Source organism: Acomys minous (assembly GCF_964271855.1).
Source record: "Acomys minous genome assembly, chromosome: 1".
In the NCBI taxonomy this organism is placed as follows: Eukaryota; Metazoa; Chordata; class Mammalia; order Rodentia; family Muridae; genus Acomys; species Acomys minous.
In genome coordinates this window covers 176,526,495-176,547,080 of record NC_140483.1, presented here as the reverse complement: position 1 = coordinate 176,547,080, position 20,586 = coordinate 176,526,495, and the positions used below count along the sequence as shown (strand labels likewise).

Here is a 20,586-nt window from a genome sequence, read left to right as displayed (position 1 = left end):
TATATGTTATCCCTGAACTTTTAGTTAATTACAACATGAAAATGTATTAATAATCTAGGACAGCCAGAGCTCTGTTACATAAATAAACCCTGTCTCCAAAACCAAAAAACAAACAACAAAAAAGAATACTAAGGAACACTGAATTCAGCCAATTTAATCACCAATCAACCCATTTTTTTATCTAAATATGTCAACATCTTCTGAAGAATGGTAAGAAAGATGAAGGAAAATGTATTAATTACTTCAGTTAATCTTTGGTGAAAAAAAAATCCAGAGAAGGGATAGATATTTTAAAAATGCAGCTGGTTGTTAGTGGCTCACGCCTTTAATCCCAGCACTCAGGAGGCAGAGGCAGGTGGATCGCTGTGAGTTTGAGGCCAGCCTGGTCTACAGAGTGATTTCCAGGATAGCCAAGGCTACACAGAGAAACCCTGTCTCAAAAAAACAAAACAAAACAAAACAAAACAAAACAAAACAAAAAAGCAAGGCCACCTTTAATCCCAGCACTTGGGAGGCAGAGGCAGGCAGAGCTCTGTGTTCTAGGCCAGTCTGGTCTACAGAGTGAATTCCAGAACAGCCAAGGATACAGAGAGAAACCCTGTCTTTTAAAAAAAAAAAAAAAAACAAGACAAGAGGAGTGACCTTGCCGCAGTGCTGAAAACTACAGTGTAAAAGGCACTCAGCATAAGGCCAAAATGGAGTAGAGTCTGTGAGACGCAGGAAGGAGGGGCAGAAAGGGGCACTGGGAACCTAGCAGAGCCCTTTAGAACAAGGAGCTGCACACCATCAATTAATTAGCATCTAATACCACCAACATGCATACAGCCCACTTCTAGGCTGAAAACTTGAAAGGAATTTTTAGTCAAGTTCAGTCTTCAAAACTCTGTATTCCAAAATATGTGTCTCATAATAAGTATCTAAAAATCAGATCCTAAATACTTTTGCAACCTTTCTGTAAATGTTTTAGGTTTGTGTACTGTCTTTGATACCATTTCCCTTTCAAAGAAAAGACTTCAAGGTATCATATATGATAGACACATTACAGCAGTATATATTCTAGAATGATTCTGAATTTCCTATTAGTTGTTGCTTTTGGTTTTATATAAAGTAAATGGTTTAAGTCATTAGTATGAAAGATTTTATGAGGACAATCAAGAGTTTTCAGATATGGATTTGCCTAATTCTCTAAAATAAAATTTCATCTCAAAAACTGCATAAGCAAAACGTAACTGACATTGCCTCTTTCCACAAAGCATTCCAGTGTGTTTGTATCTGCTGTTTACAACTGGAGCGTACCTGTATTTTCAGACTTTATCCCACCATAGCAGTGAGATGGAGAAGTCACACTTAAATCTTTACAGCCCTTGGCACCTTAGTGTGCAGTTACAATGTGGCGATAGATTTCCCAAACACTTCCTGGCAGAAAAGTTTCTCAGGCCCTCCTCTCCTCCACATAGCTGATTCTTTGCACAAGAGAGAAAGGAAGCAAGTCCACCTTTCATGGCAGGTAACATGTGGTTCAAATCAGACACACAAAGATAAGAGAAGGAAACGTAAGAAGTAAAGATGCAGTTTGATACCTTTATGATTGCCCAAACACAAAGATCAAAGAACAAGCAATTTCCATTAAATTATTAAATCTATTAGTGTAGACCAAAAGCTTGGCGGTTTATGCCTCATATGCTTGCTTAGACAAAAGTCTAAATCTAACAACACACAGACGGTGGTATTAGTAAATCTTACAGCACATATTTAAGAAACCTTCAGCCTTTGCATGTTAAAATTATAGATAATTAACAAATAAATTGATTCTACAAAGCACATAAGGGAACATACTTAGTCTCCTCTAGGCAGCCCAGTGTTAGCATTCACCAGTTTGTCCAGTGGGGACAGATCTTCAACTCACTTACCAGCCTTATACGCTATTGCATTTGAAGCAGGCACAGACTTCTTGTAACACAGAAACACACTGGAACCCCACTGTAAAAGATAAATTGAGTTTTCAAATAATAAAAGTGAACAGGCAGAACCGATGATGATGATGAACGTCATCTAAGATTCTGATTATCCATCTAGACAAGTCATTTAAAACTCAGTTGGCCAGGAGTGGTAGCACCTGCCTGCGGTCAGGACAGAGCCACAGGAGGTGGTGGGCCTGAGGCCAACCCGAGTTACAAAACAAACAGAAAGACTTGTAGCCAAGCAGTGGTGCTGCACGCCTTTAATCCCAGCACTTGGAGGCAGAGGCAGGAGGATTTCTATGAGTATGAGGCTGGTCTGGTCTACAGAGAGCTCCAGGGCAGTCAGGATGACACAAAGAAACCCTGTCTCAAAGAGGGAAAAAAAACTGGTTGTTTTAGTTAATCATCCCTGCCTAATATGCATGAAATCCTGGGTTTGACCCTCCGTGCCACATAAAGCTGGGCTTGGTGGTGCAAATCTGTTATCTTGGCACTGGGAGGTAGAAAGGAGACTGGGAATTCAAGGTCTTCCTTACCTACATATCCACTTCCAGACCAACCTGGGACGGACACATGAAACCCCATCTCAACAACGACAACACTAATAAGTATTTTAAGTTAAAACCTATGGTTATAGGCCAGGCTTGGTGGTGCACGCCTGTAATCCCAGCACTCAGGAAGGCAAAGGCAGGCAGACCTCTGTGAGTTTGAGGCCAGCCTGGTCAACAAAGTGAGTCCAGGACAGCCAAGGCTACACAGAGAATCCCTGTCTCAAACAAAACAAAACAAACAATCCTCCCCACCCCACAGGGGGAAAAAAGCCTATGGTTATAAGGGTAGGAACATAGCTCTGTGGTAGAGTTCCATTCCAGCACCCAAAGGAATAAGGTAAAAATATGGCTGACAACCTTAAGCAAAAAGAAACAAGTCGGGTTTTTGTTTTCTTGGGTTTTTTGTTTTGTTTTGTTTAAGACAGTTTCAAAACGTTTAAGAGTTGATGAGACCAGCAGGCTGATGACTCAACAGGCAAAGGTCTTCATCGTTAAGCCTGACAGCCTGAGTTCAATCTTCAGGATCCACATGTTGCAAAGAGACTCGACTCTCAGAAGAGATCTTCTGTCCTTCAGGTGAACATGTGCATGGTGATACACACACAAAGTAAAATGTAATTTTTTTTTTCTGAGACAGAGTTTCTCTGTGTAGCCTTGGCTGTCTTGGACGTGCTTAGTACACCAGGCTGGCCTCGAACTCACAGTGATCTGCCTGCCTCTGCCTCCCGAGTGCTGGGATTAAAGGCGTGCGCCGCTACCACCTAGCCAAAATGTAATTTTTAAAAAGCTTATGGTTTTATAATCACTCAGAGATTACTAGTCCTTGAAAGAAGCCACACAAAGAAAAAAGAACACTAGAGCCCAAAGTAGGAAAGACTGGGTTCCCTGGGGTTCTGAGGTTATCATCTCTACTAATAGTTATGGGTGGATGTATCTCTGCCTATCTTCACAATAAACCTGACCCAATGATAACTGTTAATTCATAAAACTATAAATCAAATGTGTACACCCAGTTCCTTCCTTCGCAATTCTGTGTGCTTATTTGAGGCAGGTCTCATTCTGCAGCCCAGATTGGCCTGAGAATGCCCTATTCCCCCGAGGTTGGCTTTGAATTTCTGACTCTTCTGCCCATACCTGAGTGCTGGGATTATAGTCATGTCTGAGTTTGACCAGCCCTGGCCAAAGAAAACATATAAAACCACACGCCAAAAGTTGGGGCTGGAGAGATGGCTCAGATGTTAAGAGCACTGACTGCTCTTCCAGGTCCTGAGTTCTATTTCCCAGCAACTACATGGTGGCTCAACCATCTATAATGCGATCTGATGCCCTCTTCTGGCCTGCAGGTGTACTTGCAGGCAGAACACTATACATAATGAATAAATAAAAAGCTTTAAGCTGGGTGTGGCAGCACAAGCCTTTAATGCCAGCACGCGAGGGTAGGGGGGCAGAGGTTGTGGATCACTGAGGCCAGCCTGGTCTACAAAGCAAGTCCAGGACAGCCAAGATAACATAGAGAAACCCTGTCTCAGAAAACAAACAAACAAAAAATATAAAAATCTTAAAAAAAAAAAGAAACCCAAAAGTTAATAAATCTCAACATTGATGTAACAGACAATATTAACATAAGTAGACATACATAAAATCCCAACCTTAAATTACACGTTTTCAGTGTCATGAGAATCTTAAAAATTATAATTTATGCACATTAGAAAGACATAGATAGTACTCCATGATAACAGAGCTAGTCTAGCATATATAAGGCTCTGGCTTGATTCCTGATCCACAAGCCTTTTAAATAAAAAAAAAAAAAAATGAGACATACTCTGGTGCCTCACATTTGACCATGTCCCCTGGAGGGGAGACCTGGTGGCACTCAGAGGAAGGACAGCAGGTTACCGAGAAGAGACTTGATACCCTATGAGCATATACAGGGGGAGGTAATCCCCCTCAGGAACAGTCATAAGGGAGGGGAATAAGGGGAAAATGGGAGGGAGGGAAGAATGGGAGGATACAAGGGATGGGATAACCATTGAGATGTAACAAGAATAAATTAATAAAAATAAAAGAAAAAAATGAGGAAATAAAAATATAAACTAGAAGCCAGGCACAGCAGTGTACACCTGTAATCCCAGCACTCAGGAGGCAGAGGCAGGTGGATCTCTGAGTTTGAGGCTAGCCTGGTCTACGAAGCAAGTCTAGGATAGCGAAGGCTACACAGGAAAGCCTTGTCTTGAAAAACCACACACACACACACTATACATATGTATTATAATCATAAAAATATAAAAATAAACTATAGAGATAATATTAACCTTTTGGCTTATTTCCAAACAGAAGTTTGAAAAGGAAGCAACTTTGTTCTTACCATGCCAGAGTTTAGGTTTTTATCAACTTTGCAGAAAGTATGAGGAGGGGTTTCTCCTTTACTGGTTATAATAACACAGATATCAGTTACGGCTAAGGAACTCTGGGACCGCACTGGAGGGGCCCTTCGATAGGTGATGAAGATTCTTTGAGAAGTCGTTGAACTATTGTTGACGTTGGCACAGCGACCGTAGGGCGTGGCTTGGATCACTTCGCATCCTGGAATAAGTCGCTCCTTCCCTTCATAAAGCACTCTGCATGGCAGGAGGAAAGAAGAGAAAGGGATTGAAGGTTAGTGCTCTTTTCTTCCTGAAATGAGTGAACAAAACTTTAGCCATTCTTGTTGTTCTCCAAACTTTAACCAGAAATCAAAACTCAAATTATTATTTGGGACGTATAGATCTCTGAATTATTTTTCAAAAGCTAACACATGATTTAAAAAGCAAAAATTAGATTGAACAATTCGATTTTTATTAAAAGAAACATAAGAAGTGGGAATACTACAGATATCTTCAGGTCAGGCTCTAAAAGTTCTATGGCATATTAAGGTGGTTTCCGGAAAGTATCCTTCTCAATTCCTGCCAAACTTTTATCTTTAAAAATCCTTAGACCAGCCAGGCGTGGTGGCGCACGCCTTTAATCCCAGCACTTGGGAGGCAGAGGCAGGCGCATCGTTGGGAGACAGAGGCAGGATGGATGACCTGTTAGTTCAAAGTCAGCCTGGTCTATACAACAAGTTCCAGGCCAGACAGGGAGAACGGAAACAACAACAAATGCACCCATTCCACAAAGGACAGCACCAAGTCAGCAAAACATGCCAAGTATTGAGGCATGACCCTGACACACAGCAAATCCCAGCTCAGCCTGGGCAACAAAGTGAAATACTGTCTCACAAAACCGAAACATTCTGGCTTGAGAAGTGGCTCAGTGGGTAAGGGCACTTACTGCCAAGCCCAACCTCAGCTCTGATCACTGAGATCCACATGGCAGAAACAGAAATGACTACCGTAGGCTGAACGCCACATTTACCCATACACTCACACACACATTTGCACACACACTATGTGTTTTTAATTTCAAAATTAGTAATTTCAAAAACAGTAAGTAAAAAAATTACACAAAATGTGAACAAATCTGCAAATCATATAAAATAACACAATTTTAAAATGAACACACAACAGGAGATGGTGGCACACACTTGTAGTCCCAGCATTTATGGGGTTGAGGCCACCTGGGTACATAATTAGACTGCTTTGGGAAAATAAAGGGGGCCAGATGTGGTGGTGCATACCTTTAATGCCAGATGTGGTGGTGCACACCTTTAATGCCAGCACTCGGGGGCAGAGGCAAGTAGGATCTCTACATATGAGCTCCAGGTCAATCAGAGCTACACAGTGAAACCCTATCTTAAAAGAATACGTAGACGGGGCTGGACAGATGGCTCGGTGGTTAAGAGCACTGCATCTCTCAGCAGACTCAGATTGGATTCCCATCATCCCCATGGTGGATCTCAACCATCTGTTAACTCTAGTTCTGTGGGATCTGATGGCCTCTTCTGGCCTCCAAGGGCACCAAGCACATACGTGGTGCACAGACATACATGACACAAAACACCCACACACATAAAAAAATAAAAAAAGTAAAAATTTCAAAGATAAATAAACAAAAGGACACAATGATAGATGACGGATATATGAGAACTCCGTTATCTCTGCAGTTTCTGTATAAAGTTAAAAACGTTTTAAACTAAACTGGTTTTTGCCAGGACTTGGGATGCTGAGTGGGACTTAAAGCTCTTGACAACACTGGACTGTGCAGCTAGGCCATGTCTTCAAACCAAGTAAGTACTGTCTTAAAAAGAATGCATGGGCCAGGCACTCGGGAGGCAGAAGCAGGTGGACTGCTATGAGTTTGGGGTCATTCCAGTCTACAAAGCGAGTCTAGGACAGCCAAGGCTACACAGAGAGACCCTGTCTTGAAAAGCCATTAAAAAAAAAAGGATGCTTTAAAGGAAATGTCCCTATTTTTTAGAAGTAAGCAAAAGACTGTGCAAAACATTCAAAGAAGACATGCAAACAGCCAAAAGTACAGGGGAGCTGCTGAGTATGTCAGACAACACGAGCACAAACCAAACCATGAGCTATCACTTCATACTCAGTGAAGACATCATCAGAAAGATAAGGGGCTGGGTGTGGTGGCACGACAGGAGGCAGGGCAGGCGGACCTTTGTAAACCTGAGGCCAGCCTGATCTACATAGTACGTTCCAGGACAGGCACGTACTATACAGGAATAGAGAAAGTCTGTCTCAAAACAAAACAAAACAAAAAGACAAATAAGGGGGCTGGAGAGATGGCTCAGCAGGCAAGAGCACAGAGGTAGCTAATAACCACTATCATTCTACCTCTAAAGCTGATTCCCTTATCCTGACCCGAGAGCATCTGCACATACATGCACACACACAGACATACATGCATGCATGCACACACATACACACGTATGTATACAGGGGAATATGCAGAGATACATTTTTAAAATTTTATTTCATGTGCATTGATGTGAGTTTCAAGTCCTCTTAAACTGGTGTTACAGACAGTTGTGAGCTGCCATGTGATACTGGGGATTGAACCCGGGTCCTCTGGAAGAGAAATCAGTGCTCTTAACCACTGAGCCATTTCTCCAGCCCCAGAGATATATTTTTTTTAAAGATAAGCACTGGTGAGAATATATGAAAAATGAATCCTCATACACTACTGATGAAAAGTACCTGATTTAGAAAACAGTTTGATGGGTCTTCAAAAACTTCCATAAAAGCAAGCAGTCTACTCCAGGTAAATAAACAAGACAAATGAAAACATAACTGCTTCTAAAATCCTTAAAACAGCCAGAATGCCAAGGGAAAAAACCAAATGCCTACTAACTAATGAAGACAAACAAAGTATCAAAGTCCATAAGAGAATATTGTCCAACAACCACAGATGAAATATATGGAAAAGCCCACCCTTGTAAAGTGAAGGAAGCCAGTTACAAAAAAATATGCATGGCATGACCACATCTATACGACATGTCCAGAAGAGGCCAACGTTCAGAGGCAGAAGGCAGAATGGTGGGTTCCTAGGATTAAAGCGGAGCAGGAAGTGTCTGCCACTGAGGTGCAGGGGTTTGGGGGAGACAGAAATGTTCTAAAATGGATTACATGGACAGTTGCACAAGTCTCTAACTATACTCTAAAAAGCCACTGAGCAAATGCGTGAGTAATAAGTCAACTTTATCCACAAAAAAAGCTCTTAAAAGGCCAACCAAATATTAACACAGTCTTAGTTAGGATTTTACTGCTGTGAAGAGACACCATGGCCATGGCAACTCTTGTAAAGGACAGCAATGAACTGGTGCTGCTTACAGTGCAGAGGTTTTAGTTCGTTATCATGGCAGCGTCCGGCAGACACGGTGCTGGAGAAGGAGCTGAGTCCTACATCTGATCCAAAAGCAGCAGGAGACTGACACATCCTCCAACAAGGCCACACCTACTCCCACAAGGACACGCCTCCTAACAGCGCTACTCCCTATGGGCCGAGTCTATGGGGGGCATTCCTACTTAGAGCCACCAAAAACTAAGACGATAAAGGCCTTGAAATGTAAACCAAGGCTGTATCAGCAACTGAGTGAGCAACACAATGAGGTGCTGGAGAGGCAGCTCAGAGGGTGGCGGCACATATTGCTACACATATTACTACACATATTACTACACATACTGCTACAAGTTAGCTTCCCGGGACGCATGCCAGGTCACGCCCCCCTGAAACCTCAGCTCTAGGGTTTCCAACACCCTCTTCTGGCCCCCTCAGGCATCTGCATGCACATGTCACACACACGCCACACGTGAATTAAAAAGATAAACCTTCAATTTAAAAATTTAAAAATAACAGGTCAGGCGGTAGTGGCACAAATATTGAATCCTAGCAGTTGGGAGACAGAGTTCAAGGTCAGCCTGGTCTACAGCATGAGTTCCAGAACAAGCCAAGGCTACACAGAGAAACCCTGCCAAAAAAAGAAAGAAAGAAAAGAAAAGAAAAAAATTAATTAATTAAAATTAAAATTAATATGCAGAAGTATAACCATGTAGGGTTGGGCCTTAAGTCTGCCATTTTTTAAAAACTTATTCAGTAAAGTGTAACTTTGTCTTTTCTCTTACCTCTCTTTTAAAAAAATATTTATTTAAATCGGGCACAGTGGCACACGCCTTTAATCTGAGCACTTAGGAGGCAGAGGCAAGCATCTCTGAGTTCTGTGAGACAATCCTGGTCTATAAAGTAAATCCCAGTTCAAGCAGGGCTACACAGAGAAACTATGTCTCAACCCACGCCCCACACACACACAAAATAAAATTTAAAAATATTTTTATTTTACCTGTATGAGTGTTCTGCCCACATGTATGTCTGTGCAACACATACATGCAGTACCCATGGAGATGAGAAGGCGTCATATCTCCTGAGACTGGAATTACACTTCTGTAGACTAAAGCAATTCACGACTAGCATTGCATAAGACATTAACACCAGAAAAAAAAAAAAAAGAAAAAAGAAAAGAAAAAACAACCTAAGAATTAATAAAATAGATAATAATGCTTTGTTGTTGTTGTTTTTGTTGTTATTTTTCAAGACAAGGTTTCTCTGCGTAGCCTTGGCTGTCCTGGACTCCCTTTGTAGATCCATCTGCCTCTGTCTCCCAAGTGCTGTGATTAAAGATGTGCCCTATCACACCAGGCTAATAATACTTTTTTTAAATGCATAAATATTAACCCAGTATAACAGCATATATACTTCTAAGTTAAAGAAAGGAAAATTGGCACATGGCTCTCATTACAGACTCAAAATACAGTCTTAACTCTCCAACTAAAATATGAAGACTGTCTGGATTAAAAATAAGATTCAACTGTTTGTTGCATGCTAGACACTCAAAACCACACAGATGGAGAGTGAGATGATATAAAGCAATGCTCTAAGAAAAGAGAAACAGAAGTGCCTGTACTCCTACCTGACAGGGCAGACTACAAGCCAAAATCACTCAGAAAGATCAAGTTCTTACATATGATCAGAAGGGACAATCTACCAAGATCTAACAATTACAGAGCTGGGGCTGGAGAGAAGGCAGCAGCCAAGAGTGCGTCCTGTACAATCCTTAGGACTAGAGTTCATATCCCAGCACCCATGTAAGAGGCCAGCATCCCTCACACACCTCGGAGATGGGCAGAAACAGGAGGATCACCATGACTTCCTGGCTTCTAGTGAAGCAGAGAAAATACAAGCTCCAGGTACAGGGAGAGACTCTAGTTTTCAAAGTAACAAGAGGAAAGCGATACCCTCTTCTGTTCTCCATAATGTAAGGAGGAGCACACAAGTACCGAAGAAACAGACAATTCCACACAGATAAACAAAAATGAATGAATAAATAGAATCATTATAAATACCCAATTTCATTAAAAAACAAACTACTAAACAGAAAGAGACAGGTAAGTCCAGAAATAATAATAGGGGGTACTGTAATATTGTACTCTCATCAATAGACACATCAAAGCAGCAAGCATCAGATTATTTTAACTATAGTGTATCATGTAGTATAGCTTTTTGTCAATATATGTTTACTTTCAAATGTTCATTGCCTCAAGTCATGGATCTGTTTTGAGGCCTACACTATCATTACTAGATCCTCAATGGGACTGCTGTCGGATATCCTGTTGTTGCTGTGTGTCAAGGAGATTCTTAATCTTTGAATCTGCAGGTCCGGCCCCTTCATGTGTTCCAGCAGGTCATACATGGGGTGGATATTGGGGTGTGGTACACTCAGAGGCCTGGATCAGGTCCCACTCCCTTTGTCCTCAGGGCAGGGCCTGCTCTCCTGCTCCCCTGTCATCAAGGCAGGGACGGCTTTCCTGCTCCCATGTCCTTAGGGTAGGTCCCACTCTCAGGGCAGGGCCGGCTCACCCACTCCCATGTCCTCGGGGCAGGGACAGCTCTCCAGCTCCTGTGTCCTCAAGGCAGGGCAAATTCTCAGGCTCCCATGTCCCCAGGGCTGGCTCACCTGCTCCCATGTCCTCAGGGCCAGCTCTCCTGCTCCCATTCAATTAGCCAGATTGTTGCTGGCTGTCAAGGCCTGGATGGCCTCCTACTCCTGCAGGTACTGGATCTTGTGGCCCCTCAAAGTCTTCGCTGAACAGCTCGCAGAAACCATTGATGTTAGCCCAGCCCAGCTTCTTGTCCCCGGGAACTTGTTGTTCTGTGCATTCACTCCCTCCCCCCCCACTCCGGAGTCTCAGGTTCCATCGCCTGCTCCATCTGCCATGGGCCCCTGCCTCGGTGCTGCCCCTATCCACTTCTGCACGATCCAGCTCTTGGCACTGAACTCTCAGTATGGTCCTGTGGTGGCTGTGCAGTCACTGCTGTTCTGTAGATCAGATACAGTGTGCAATCGACACCATCTTGGATGCTCTCGGCTTGGGTATTTCTAATACATTGCACTAAGTGTTTCTTCCCAATCAGGCCGCTCTCGGAGGTGAACATTTCTGTGTAGCTCTGGATCACAATCATCCTCTTCTGAATGCACTGAGGACCTCATCTTTTGAAACCCTCAGACCCTGCACCCGCCGCACACACAAGCATCAGATTTAAACTGTACCATAAATCAAATTAAAAATTTAGTTGAATATTATCCAACATGTTGTATAATATTCATCTCAGCATCCCATGAAAACCTTGCCAATACAGAGCACATTTACACCACACAGCAAATGAGTGTGCGTGTCTCTGTATCTGAATGTATGTGTGTATATGTGTCAGAGTCACTCTATTATGTAGCTCTGGCTATCTTGTAACTCACAATATAGACCAGGCTAGACTCAAACGCACAGAGATCCACCTGCTTCTGCCTCCCAAATGTTGGGATTACAGGTGTGCACAACCACATCTGATTTATTTTTAGCAAGTATTAACAATACAAAAATTGAAATAACTTCTTATATTTCATCAGACTGTACTAGAAAAAGGGGGGAAATGTGAGAAATGAATACTAACAGGCTGGCAGTAATCCCAGCATTCAGGAGGTCAAAGCAGGAGGATCAGGTCAAGGCCAGCATAGGCAGCATAGCAAGTTCCACACCAGCCTGAGCTACATAGTAGGGCCCTGTCTCAAAAGAACAGGGGCTAATATATGTAGCTCAGTATTAGAATACATGAGACCAGCATGTACACTGCTTTGGATTTAATCCCCAGCACCTCATCCCATACTCCCCCCCCAAAAATGAAATAAATAGGAAGTGAAATCAATAGTAATATAAACTACAAACACAAAGCTATCATACAATATATTTTGAATATTTTTAACAATTACTGAGTCACTAAAGAAATCAGAGAGGCAAATCCAAAAAATTCCTAGAATCAAATGAAAACATGGGCTAGGGTGTAGCTCAGCTGGTACAGCATTTGCATGTACCATTAGTTTGCCGCTGCATAAACCAGGTGTGGTAGCAAAAGTCTTAATTCCAATACTGGGAAAATTAAGGCAAGAAGAGATTAGAAGTTCAAGGTCATCCTCCCCCCAACAAAGCCAGTTTGAAACTGTCCTGGGATACATGATACCCAGTCTCAAAAAAGAAAATAAAAACACAACTTATTGCTAAAATGAGTGCCACCTTAAAAAGAAAAAAAAAGTTCTCAAAGGTATACTCTAAGAACTTAGAAAAGCAAGAACAAGAAAAACGTAGCAGTGCACACCTGTAATCACAACACTTCAAATTGGTTTTTTCTTGATTTTTCAAGGCAGTGTTTCTCTTGTGTAGCCTTGGCTGTCCTGGACTGGCTTTGTAGACCAGGCTGGCCTGGAACTCACAGCGATCTGACTGCCTCTGCCTCCCATGCAGACTGCTGGGATTACAGGTGTGCGCCACCACTGCCCAGCTAATCACAACACTTGTAAGTGGCCAGTGTGAGCCAGAGTGAGTTTCACGGGCTGAGCTAGAATAAAATTGGTTGGCTCCCTGGAATCCATGGTGAAGGGAGAGGACCAGCTTCTCACAGCTGTCTGACACCACAGGATCAATGCAACCCGTGAGCAAGCACACATGTACACACACTGACAGATAGGCCACTAACCCCAGAATTCAGCACAGACAGGCATATCTCAGTGAGTTCCAGGACAGCGATTGCTACACAGAGAAACCCTGTCTGTGAAAAAACAAACAAATAAAACAAAAACCAAACCACAACTTGATTTCATTACAGGAATGCACGAAAGGTTCAAAATATGCAAATCAAATAAAGCACAAAATCAAATAAATGATCATCACAATGAATTATTTTTAAAGGCCTTTTCCCAAATTCAACATCCCTTCATGACAAAAGCCCTGAAGAAGCAGAGTGTGGCGATGCATGCCTTTAATTCCAGCACTCCTGTAGCAGAGGCAAGTGCATCTTTGTGAGGTCCAGGCCAGACAAGGCAACATAGTAAGAGCCTATCTCAAAACAATAAACAATAACAAAATCTAAGGATAAATTATAAGAGGTACTCTTTATATAATAAAACCAGAGTCAACATTACACTGGGAAAACACTGGAAGCATCTCCTATAAAACCAGACAAGGGGCATGAATGTCAACTCCTTTTCTCTTTAATACAATTAAGTGTACAACCTATACTACCCAGAACAATATAATAGAAATAAATAAATAAAAGGGATATAAATAAGGAAGGAAGGAGTCAAATTATCCCTATTTGCAGACAGTAATGAAAGAAAACCGGACATAATAGCACAGGCCTTGAACCCCAGCACTCAGGAGTCAGAGACAGGCCGATCTTTATGAGTTCAAGGCCAGCCTGGCCTACATAGTAAGTTCCAGGACAGCCAACCCTGACTTTGGAGGGTGGAAGGTGAGAAGAATCTTGAGAGCCAGCGCGAAGGCTCCGTAGGTAAATGTACCTACTGCCAACCTTAACAACTTGAGTTTGATGCCAGGAACCTACGTGGTGGAAGAGGAAGAGAACCAACTCCTTCAAGTTGTTCCCTGACCCCATATGCACACTATAGTGTGTGAGCACACACCAAACACATCATTCTCATACCCTTGAATACACCAGGACAGAGCAGAACAAAAGCACAAGACCAAGGGAACCGTTTGCAGAGAACATCAGGATCAGGGAAGGAGTGTAGGGGCAAATGTGCCAAGTGTATTATACACAAGTGTAAAAATGTCACAAAAGCAAACAAAAAGGTAAAAAATATGGCATTTCTGAAATTTTATAGTTTTTGGTTTGGTTTGGTTTTGGGTTTTTTTAGATGGTTTGTTTGTCTGTTTTTTGAGACAGGGTTTCTCTGTGTATCCCTAGCTGTCCAGGACTCACTTTGTAGACCAGGCTGGCCTTGAACTCACATTCAATCCATTTGCCTCTGCCTCCTGAGTGCTGGGACTAAAGGCATGCGCCATCATGCCTGGTGAGTTAATATTTTTAATGTTAAAAACCAAAAACTAAGTTTTTAACCTAAAAACTTTTCAGTTAACATAAGGAATAAGACAAAACAGTAATTTGACAACTGCTGCTCAGCATTGTATTAGAAGTGCTAGCCACAGAAACTGAACAAGAAAATAAAATTATACAAACTGTACAAGAAAGTGAAAGTATGTACATTTGCAAGTGGCATTATCTTGTATTTTAAATACAGCAGAACAAAGCATAAAGCAGGCTCATGAACTAACAGAAGTTGGAGAGCACAGCATTTACATACATCAGCCTAGCTTAATGTAAGCACACAAAAAATTGCATGTTCTGCATAAACAAACAAACAGAACCTAAAAATACCTGTCAGTGTGTTCTCAAATAGCTCATTATCTACAATTTGTGGGGGGGTGGGGTGGGGGGGTATGGTTATGAGACAGGCTCTCATGTAATCCATTAAAGTAGTTGTGTAGCCAAAGCAGCCTTGAGTCCTGACCCCACCAGGATCACATGCGAATACCTCTATGGTACCTCTACCATCAGTTTTTACTAGGGGTAGTTACAATAAACATGACACTTCAATATAATATCCACACGTGGTAAATCACCAGGAGATTATAAAGGTAACATCAGTTTTCATAGAAAAAAAAAGTCAACACAAATTTTTGAAATTAAACTTTTTGTAGCAGTTACAAAGACGATATCTTAACTGACAATGAACCAAATACTTCACAACTATTGATATATTTTTAATGATTTATTTATTTAGACTTATGTTTATATGAGGGTCTCAAATCCCACTGAATTAAAGACAGTTGTGAGCTGCCACATGGGTTGTTGGAATTGAAGCCAGGTCCTCTAGAACAGCAGCCAGTGAGTGCCATCTCTCCCGCTCCCCACAACAGATTTTGTTTGGTTTCTTTTAGGGGGTGGGATGTTGTTTTGTTTTTTTTGTTTTTTCTGGTTTTTTAAGACAGGGTTTCTCTGTAGCCCTGGCTGTCCTGAAATTCACTCTATAGACCAGGCTGGCTCAAACTCAGAGAACCACCTGCCTCTGCCTCAAGAGCACTAAGATTAAAATCTATGCCACCACTGCCTCCCTTTAAAAAAAAAAAAAAGCAGTGCTGGGAAGTAAAGCCAGAAGCTTGTATATGTTAGGCAAACCAGGCCTATCTCCAGTCCCCAACTTAGAAAGGAAGAGCCAGAGAAGAAGACTTCCCCCGCCCCAATATTTGACACAGGATCTCATGTAGCCCAGGCTGGCCTTGAACCTGGTATATAGACAAGGATGACTCTTGCCTCCACCCCCCCAAGTATCTGGATACAGGCATGAGCCATCACATTTAGCTCTCAAATATATAATATTTTAAAAGGAGTACCCTTTTTTAAAGGTGCTCAGGGTTATAATCATTTATCATACAGCATATGTTTGTATTATCTTACATGCACAGTGCCTTCTATCACAGCTCCTCATATCTAAGAGGACGTATAGATATACAATAAATCCTTGAACTTAACCTTTAAGTAAAAAAATTAAAAAACTATCAGAAACTTCACATTTCTACTATGTACCTTTTTCATCTTTCAATAAATCTAATTCCCTTTCCCATAGCAGAAGAAAGTGATCATACCCAATATCTGTAAGGGGCGGCTTATCTCTCCCTCTTCGGTAGCACAGGAAAAGCTCTGGGCTCTTCAGACTTCCATAGTTCAAGTTTGCTTGCAGTGCTGAGGGAGTGGCCTCAACACAGGTGTAACCTTCGGGCACAGTCTCCCCAGCCGACTTGATAATAACTGCAATATCAGTGATTGGAGCCTTAGGGCCAGTTGGTTTACTATCTATACGATTTATTTCTTGATCCAAAAGAGTGGATGTATCAGTGAGTCCTGCCACAACAAAGTAGTCTGCCACTCTTGGTCCTTTGTCTTCTATCATGACTGCTGCTCTATTTCCTAAAAGAAAAGAAACAGTATCAATGGTTGGAAAGACATCCTTGAGTTAGGATTATTCAACTATCACACTTCCCAGACTGGTAATCAAACTTCATTCTGTAGGATTTTATCATCTTGTTAGCTTTTACCTACAGGGTCTAGTACACTTGCTCCACAACTATATTCATTTCATGCACCTATAGCTCCTGTTTTAACACCATCAGCTGTGTGTGGTAGCTGTCATCTCAGCACTTGGAAGGCTAAAGCAGGATTTTGAGTTTGAAGTCAACACTACACAGTGAGATCCTGTTTCAAAACCTGAAAAAAGGGGCCATCAAGATGGCTCAAAGGGTGAAATAACTGCTTCAAAAGCCTAAAGACCTCAGCTTGATACCTGAAGCCTACAAGAGAGAATCAGCTCTCATGCAGGCTGTCCTCCAACCTCCACACTCACCAAATGGCATGCACACACATACAGTAAAGATTTACGAGCTGTTGACCTAGGTAATACAATCGATGAATAATAAAATGGCATGAAATTTTTATGAGTAAAAGCAACCAGACAGAAAGGATACATATGTGATTCTATTATTATTATTATTATTATTATTATTATTATTATTATTATTATTATTATTATTATTATTATATCTCAAGATAAGGTCTACTACATACCTCTGGCTGGTGCAGAACTCACTATGTAGACCAGACTAGCCTCAAAGTCACAGAGATCCACCTGTATCTGCTTCCCCAGGATTGAGATTAATAACATGCCTGGTCCCATATAAATTTTAGAAACTGTTTGGAGTGGATGGAGATGCCTGGTGGCACTCAAAGGAAGGATAATAGGTCACCAAGGAGAGATTTGATACCCTATGAGCATATACAGGGGGAGGAGGTCCCCCTCAGACACAGACATAGGGGAGGGGAGTAGGGGGGAAGTGGGAGGAAGGGAGGAATGGGAAGATACAAGGGATGGGCTAACAACTGAGATGTAATATGAATAAATTAATAAAAAAAAAAAAAAGAAACTGTTTGGAGAGATGACTCAAGGGTTGGAGCATGGGCTGCTCTTCCAAAGAACATGGGTTCAGTTCCCAGCACCCACATGGTAGCTCAAAACCATCTGTAATTCAAGTCCTAGAAGACCTGATGCCCAGTTCTGGCTTCCAAAGGCACTACATTAATATAGTACAAAGGCATTCATGTAGGCAAAGCACCCAGGCGTGGTGGCCTCTGGCTTTAATTCCAGCACATGGGAGGCAGAGCCAGATGGATCTCTGAGTTCAAGGTCAGGCTGGTATATACAGGGAGTTCCGGGACAGCCAGGGCCACACAGAGAAACCCTGTCTCAAAAATACATAATAAATAAAATTTAGAAGCTGTATTTGTAGAAGACACTATCTGGAGATAATAATGAGGTAGGAGAATTTTTGGAATATTGATGGTTATCTTCACTATCTTGATTTGGTAATGTGTTTCCAAGTGTATAGACTTGTGTCTTTTAATATAATATTTGATTTCATTATTTCAGAATATCACTGTGGTGGTTTGAATAGGTATGCCCCCATAGACTCATGTGTTTGAATGCTTGGCCCATAGGGAGTGGCACTGTTAGGAGATGTGGCCTTCTTGGAGGAAGTGCATCACTGTCGGGGCTGCTGGCTTTTAGGTCTCCCATGCTCAAGCTATGCCAAATGTGGCACACAGTCCCTTCTGCTACCTGCAGATAGAGGTGTGGAACTCCCAGCTCCTTCTCTGACACCATGTCTGCCTGGATGCTGACATGTTTTCCTACCATGATGCTTAACAGACTAAACCTCTGAAACTGTAAGACAGCCCAATTAAATGTTTTCCTTTATAAGAGTTGTTGTGGTCAAGGTCTTTCACAGTAATAGACCCCTAAGTAAGATAATCATACAACGTATTTTGATCATATTTACCTCACCTCATGCTTTGACTACTCCCACATCTACCCAGACCTTCCTTTCTAGCTCCAATTTGGTATTTTGTTTTGTTTAGTTGGTTTTTCGAGACAAGGTTTCTCTGTAGCCTTGGCTGTCCTAGACTCACTTTGTAGACCAGGCTGGCCTCAAACTCACAGCGATTGGCCTCCTGAGTGCTAGGATTAAAGATGTGCGCCACCACGCCCAGCTCTGTTTTGTTTTACAGAAATAAAACAACACCAAGTCCAATTTGTGTTGCCAACATACTTAGAGATGTGAGGCCATCCACTGCAGTGTTGTGAACCTACTGGGGGCCACAACCCTTAAAGAAAAATGAGTCTCTCTCTGCCAGAAGCCATCAATTGTCAATAGCTCTTCAGTTAAGGCTGAGGGTTCCTGAGCCCCTATCCCCTCTAGCATTTGTACATTTTAAGTATGAGTCCTACATTTTATCTATTTTATTATTCTATTTTCTTTTTACTAGCACATACTAATTATACACAAAATGAGTTTCATTTAAATGCATATATGTTTTGATCACATTTCAAACACTTTGGTGAGCACGGAGGCACAGACTTTTTAGTAGAGTGATTTAATAATTAAATACTCCATTTCTCTACTGTTTTAGGTACATTTTAAATTCTATTATGTTTTATTTTTGTTTCTGGACTATTCCAAATGTCTTCTAAATTGCTTTTTTAACCCCTTACTGACCCACATTTTGTCTCTCCCCCTGCTTCGGTTTTTCAACACAGGGATTCTCTGTGTGGCCTTAACTGTCCTGGACTCACTTTGTAGACCAGGTTAGCCTTGAACTCACAGAGATTTGCCTGCCTCTGACTCCCTGAATGCTAGGATTAAAGGTGTGTGCCACCACTCCTGGCTCACTTGGGTTTTGGTTTGTTTGTTTGCTTGGTTTTTGCTTTTTGTTTATTTGTTTGTTTTCTTCAACCCTGGCTGGTCCTGAAACTCACTCTGTAGGCAAGGCTATCCTTGAACTCAGAGATCCACCTGCCTCTGCCTCTGAGTGCTGGGATTAAAGTCATGTGCTGCCACTGCTCAGCAGACACTTGGGTTTAAAATGCATTAGTTAATTTCTAACCATATGGGTCTTTCTATTTTTAATTTCCAATTTGTTGTAAGACAAATATTTTGCATAATTGGATTTCTTTAAATTATTGTGAGTTTTAGGGGGTCTTTTGTGTCCTCCCCTCCCTCACATGGCAGGGCTTCTCTGTGTAGCCTTGGCTGTTCTAGACTTACTTTGTAGACCGGGCTGGCCTTGAACTCACAGAAATCTACCCGCCTCTGCCTCCCCGAATGCTGGAATTACAGGTATGCACCACCAAGCCTGGTTTAATGTGGGGTTTTGTTGTTGTTGTTGTTGTTTTGGTTTGGTTTGGTTTGGTGTTTTTGTTTTTCGAGATAAGGTTTCTCTGTGTAACAGCCTTGGCCGTCCTGGACTCACCTGTAGACCAGGCTGGCCTTGAACTCACAGAGATCTGCCTGCCTCCGCCTCCCAAGTGCTGGGATTAAAGGTGTGTGCCACTACACCTAGTTTATTGTATATTTTTATCAGCTCCTCAAATCACATACATTTTGCATTCAATACCAAAACACATAAAAACATATTAAATAACCAAGTTCCACTTCTAGTTATCTAGCTGGAGTAAAACTGCTATCCTGTGGTGATACCTACACGTCCGGTTCACTGTAGCACTGTGACAGCCGGACAAGGTATGGAGCAGATGGAGCGATGGTCCAGGGCTTAAGAGCACTTACTGTTCTTGCAAAAGATGCAGGTTTAGTTCCCAGCACCTACGTGGGGGCTCAGAATTTTGTATATCTTCCAGTTCCAGGGGACCTGATACCCTCTTCTGACATCTGCTGACACCTGGCATATACATGGTGCATATACATACATGCATTAAATAATAGGCCAGCCTGGTCTACAAAGGGAGTCCAGGACAGCCAAGTCTACACAGAGAAACACTGTCTCGGAAAATTAAAAAAAAAAAAAAAAAGATACAAAATAGAAGGCATACTAATTTGGAAGAATACAGTCGTGAGAATTCTGAATGCTTGTGAGAAAACTCCAAGACAACAAGACAAGAGTCTTGTGACCTTAGTTTCTTCAAAACTCAGAATTGTTCCTGGAATGTGTTTCTGTGCTCCTACTAGGTGTAGTGGATAGGAGTGGGTTTACTTCAGCTGTTGTAGTCATTCATATGCCTCTATGCAAAAATATGTTTTTGTCCTGTGCAGCTTATCCTTTGTGATTGAACTCTTTACTCATTTGATTCTTCTTAACCCTCAGAATATAAACTGCCTGCTGCTCTGTCGGGATGATCT

The 20,586-nt window shown here is 41.8% G+C and overlaps 1 protein-coding gene across 6 annotated transcripts in view; it reads right to left on the bottom strand.

The window, feature by feature from the left end:
* The window catches only part of DENND4C (DENN domain containing 4C), a 104,691-nt gene that overhangs the window by 68,557 nt on the left and 15,548 nt on the right, over window positions 1-20,586 (bottom strand). For all 6 annotated transcript variants that reach the window (XM_084794643.1, XM_084794644.1, XM_084794640.1 and 3 more), the window contains 3 exons: window positions 15,988-16,309; window positions 4,878-5,130; window positions 1,911-1,980 (listed from right to left, as the gene is read on the bottom strand). In XM_084794643.1, coding sequence (XP_084650769.1) covers window positions 1,911-1,980; window positions 4,878-5,130; window positions 15,988-16,292 — 628 coding nt within the window. In that variant the 5' untranslated portion in view covers window positions 16,293-16,309. The remainder of the gene's footprint in view (window positions 1-1,910; window positions 1,981-4,877; window positions 5,131-15,987; window positions 16,310-20,586) is intronic.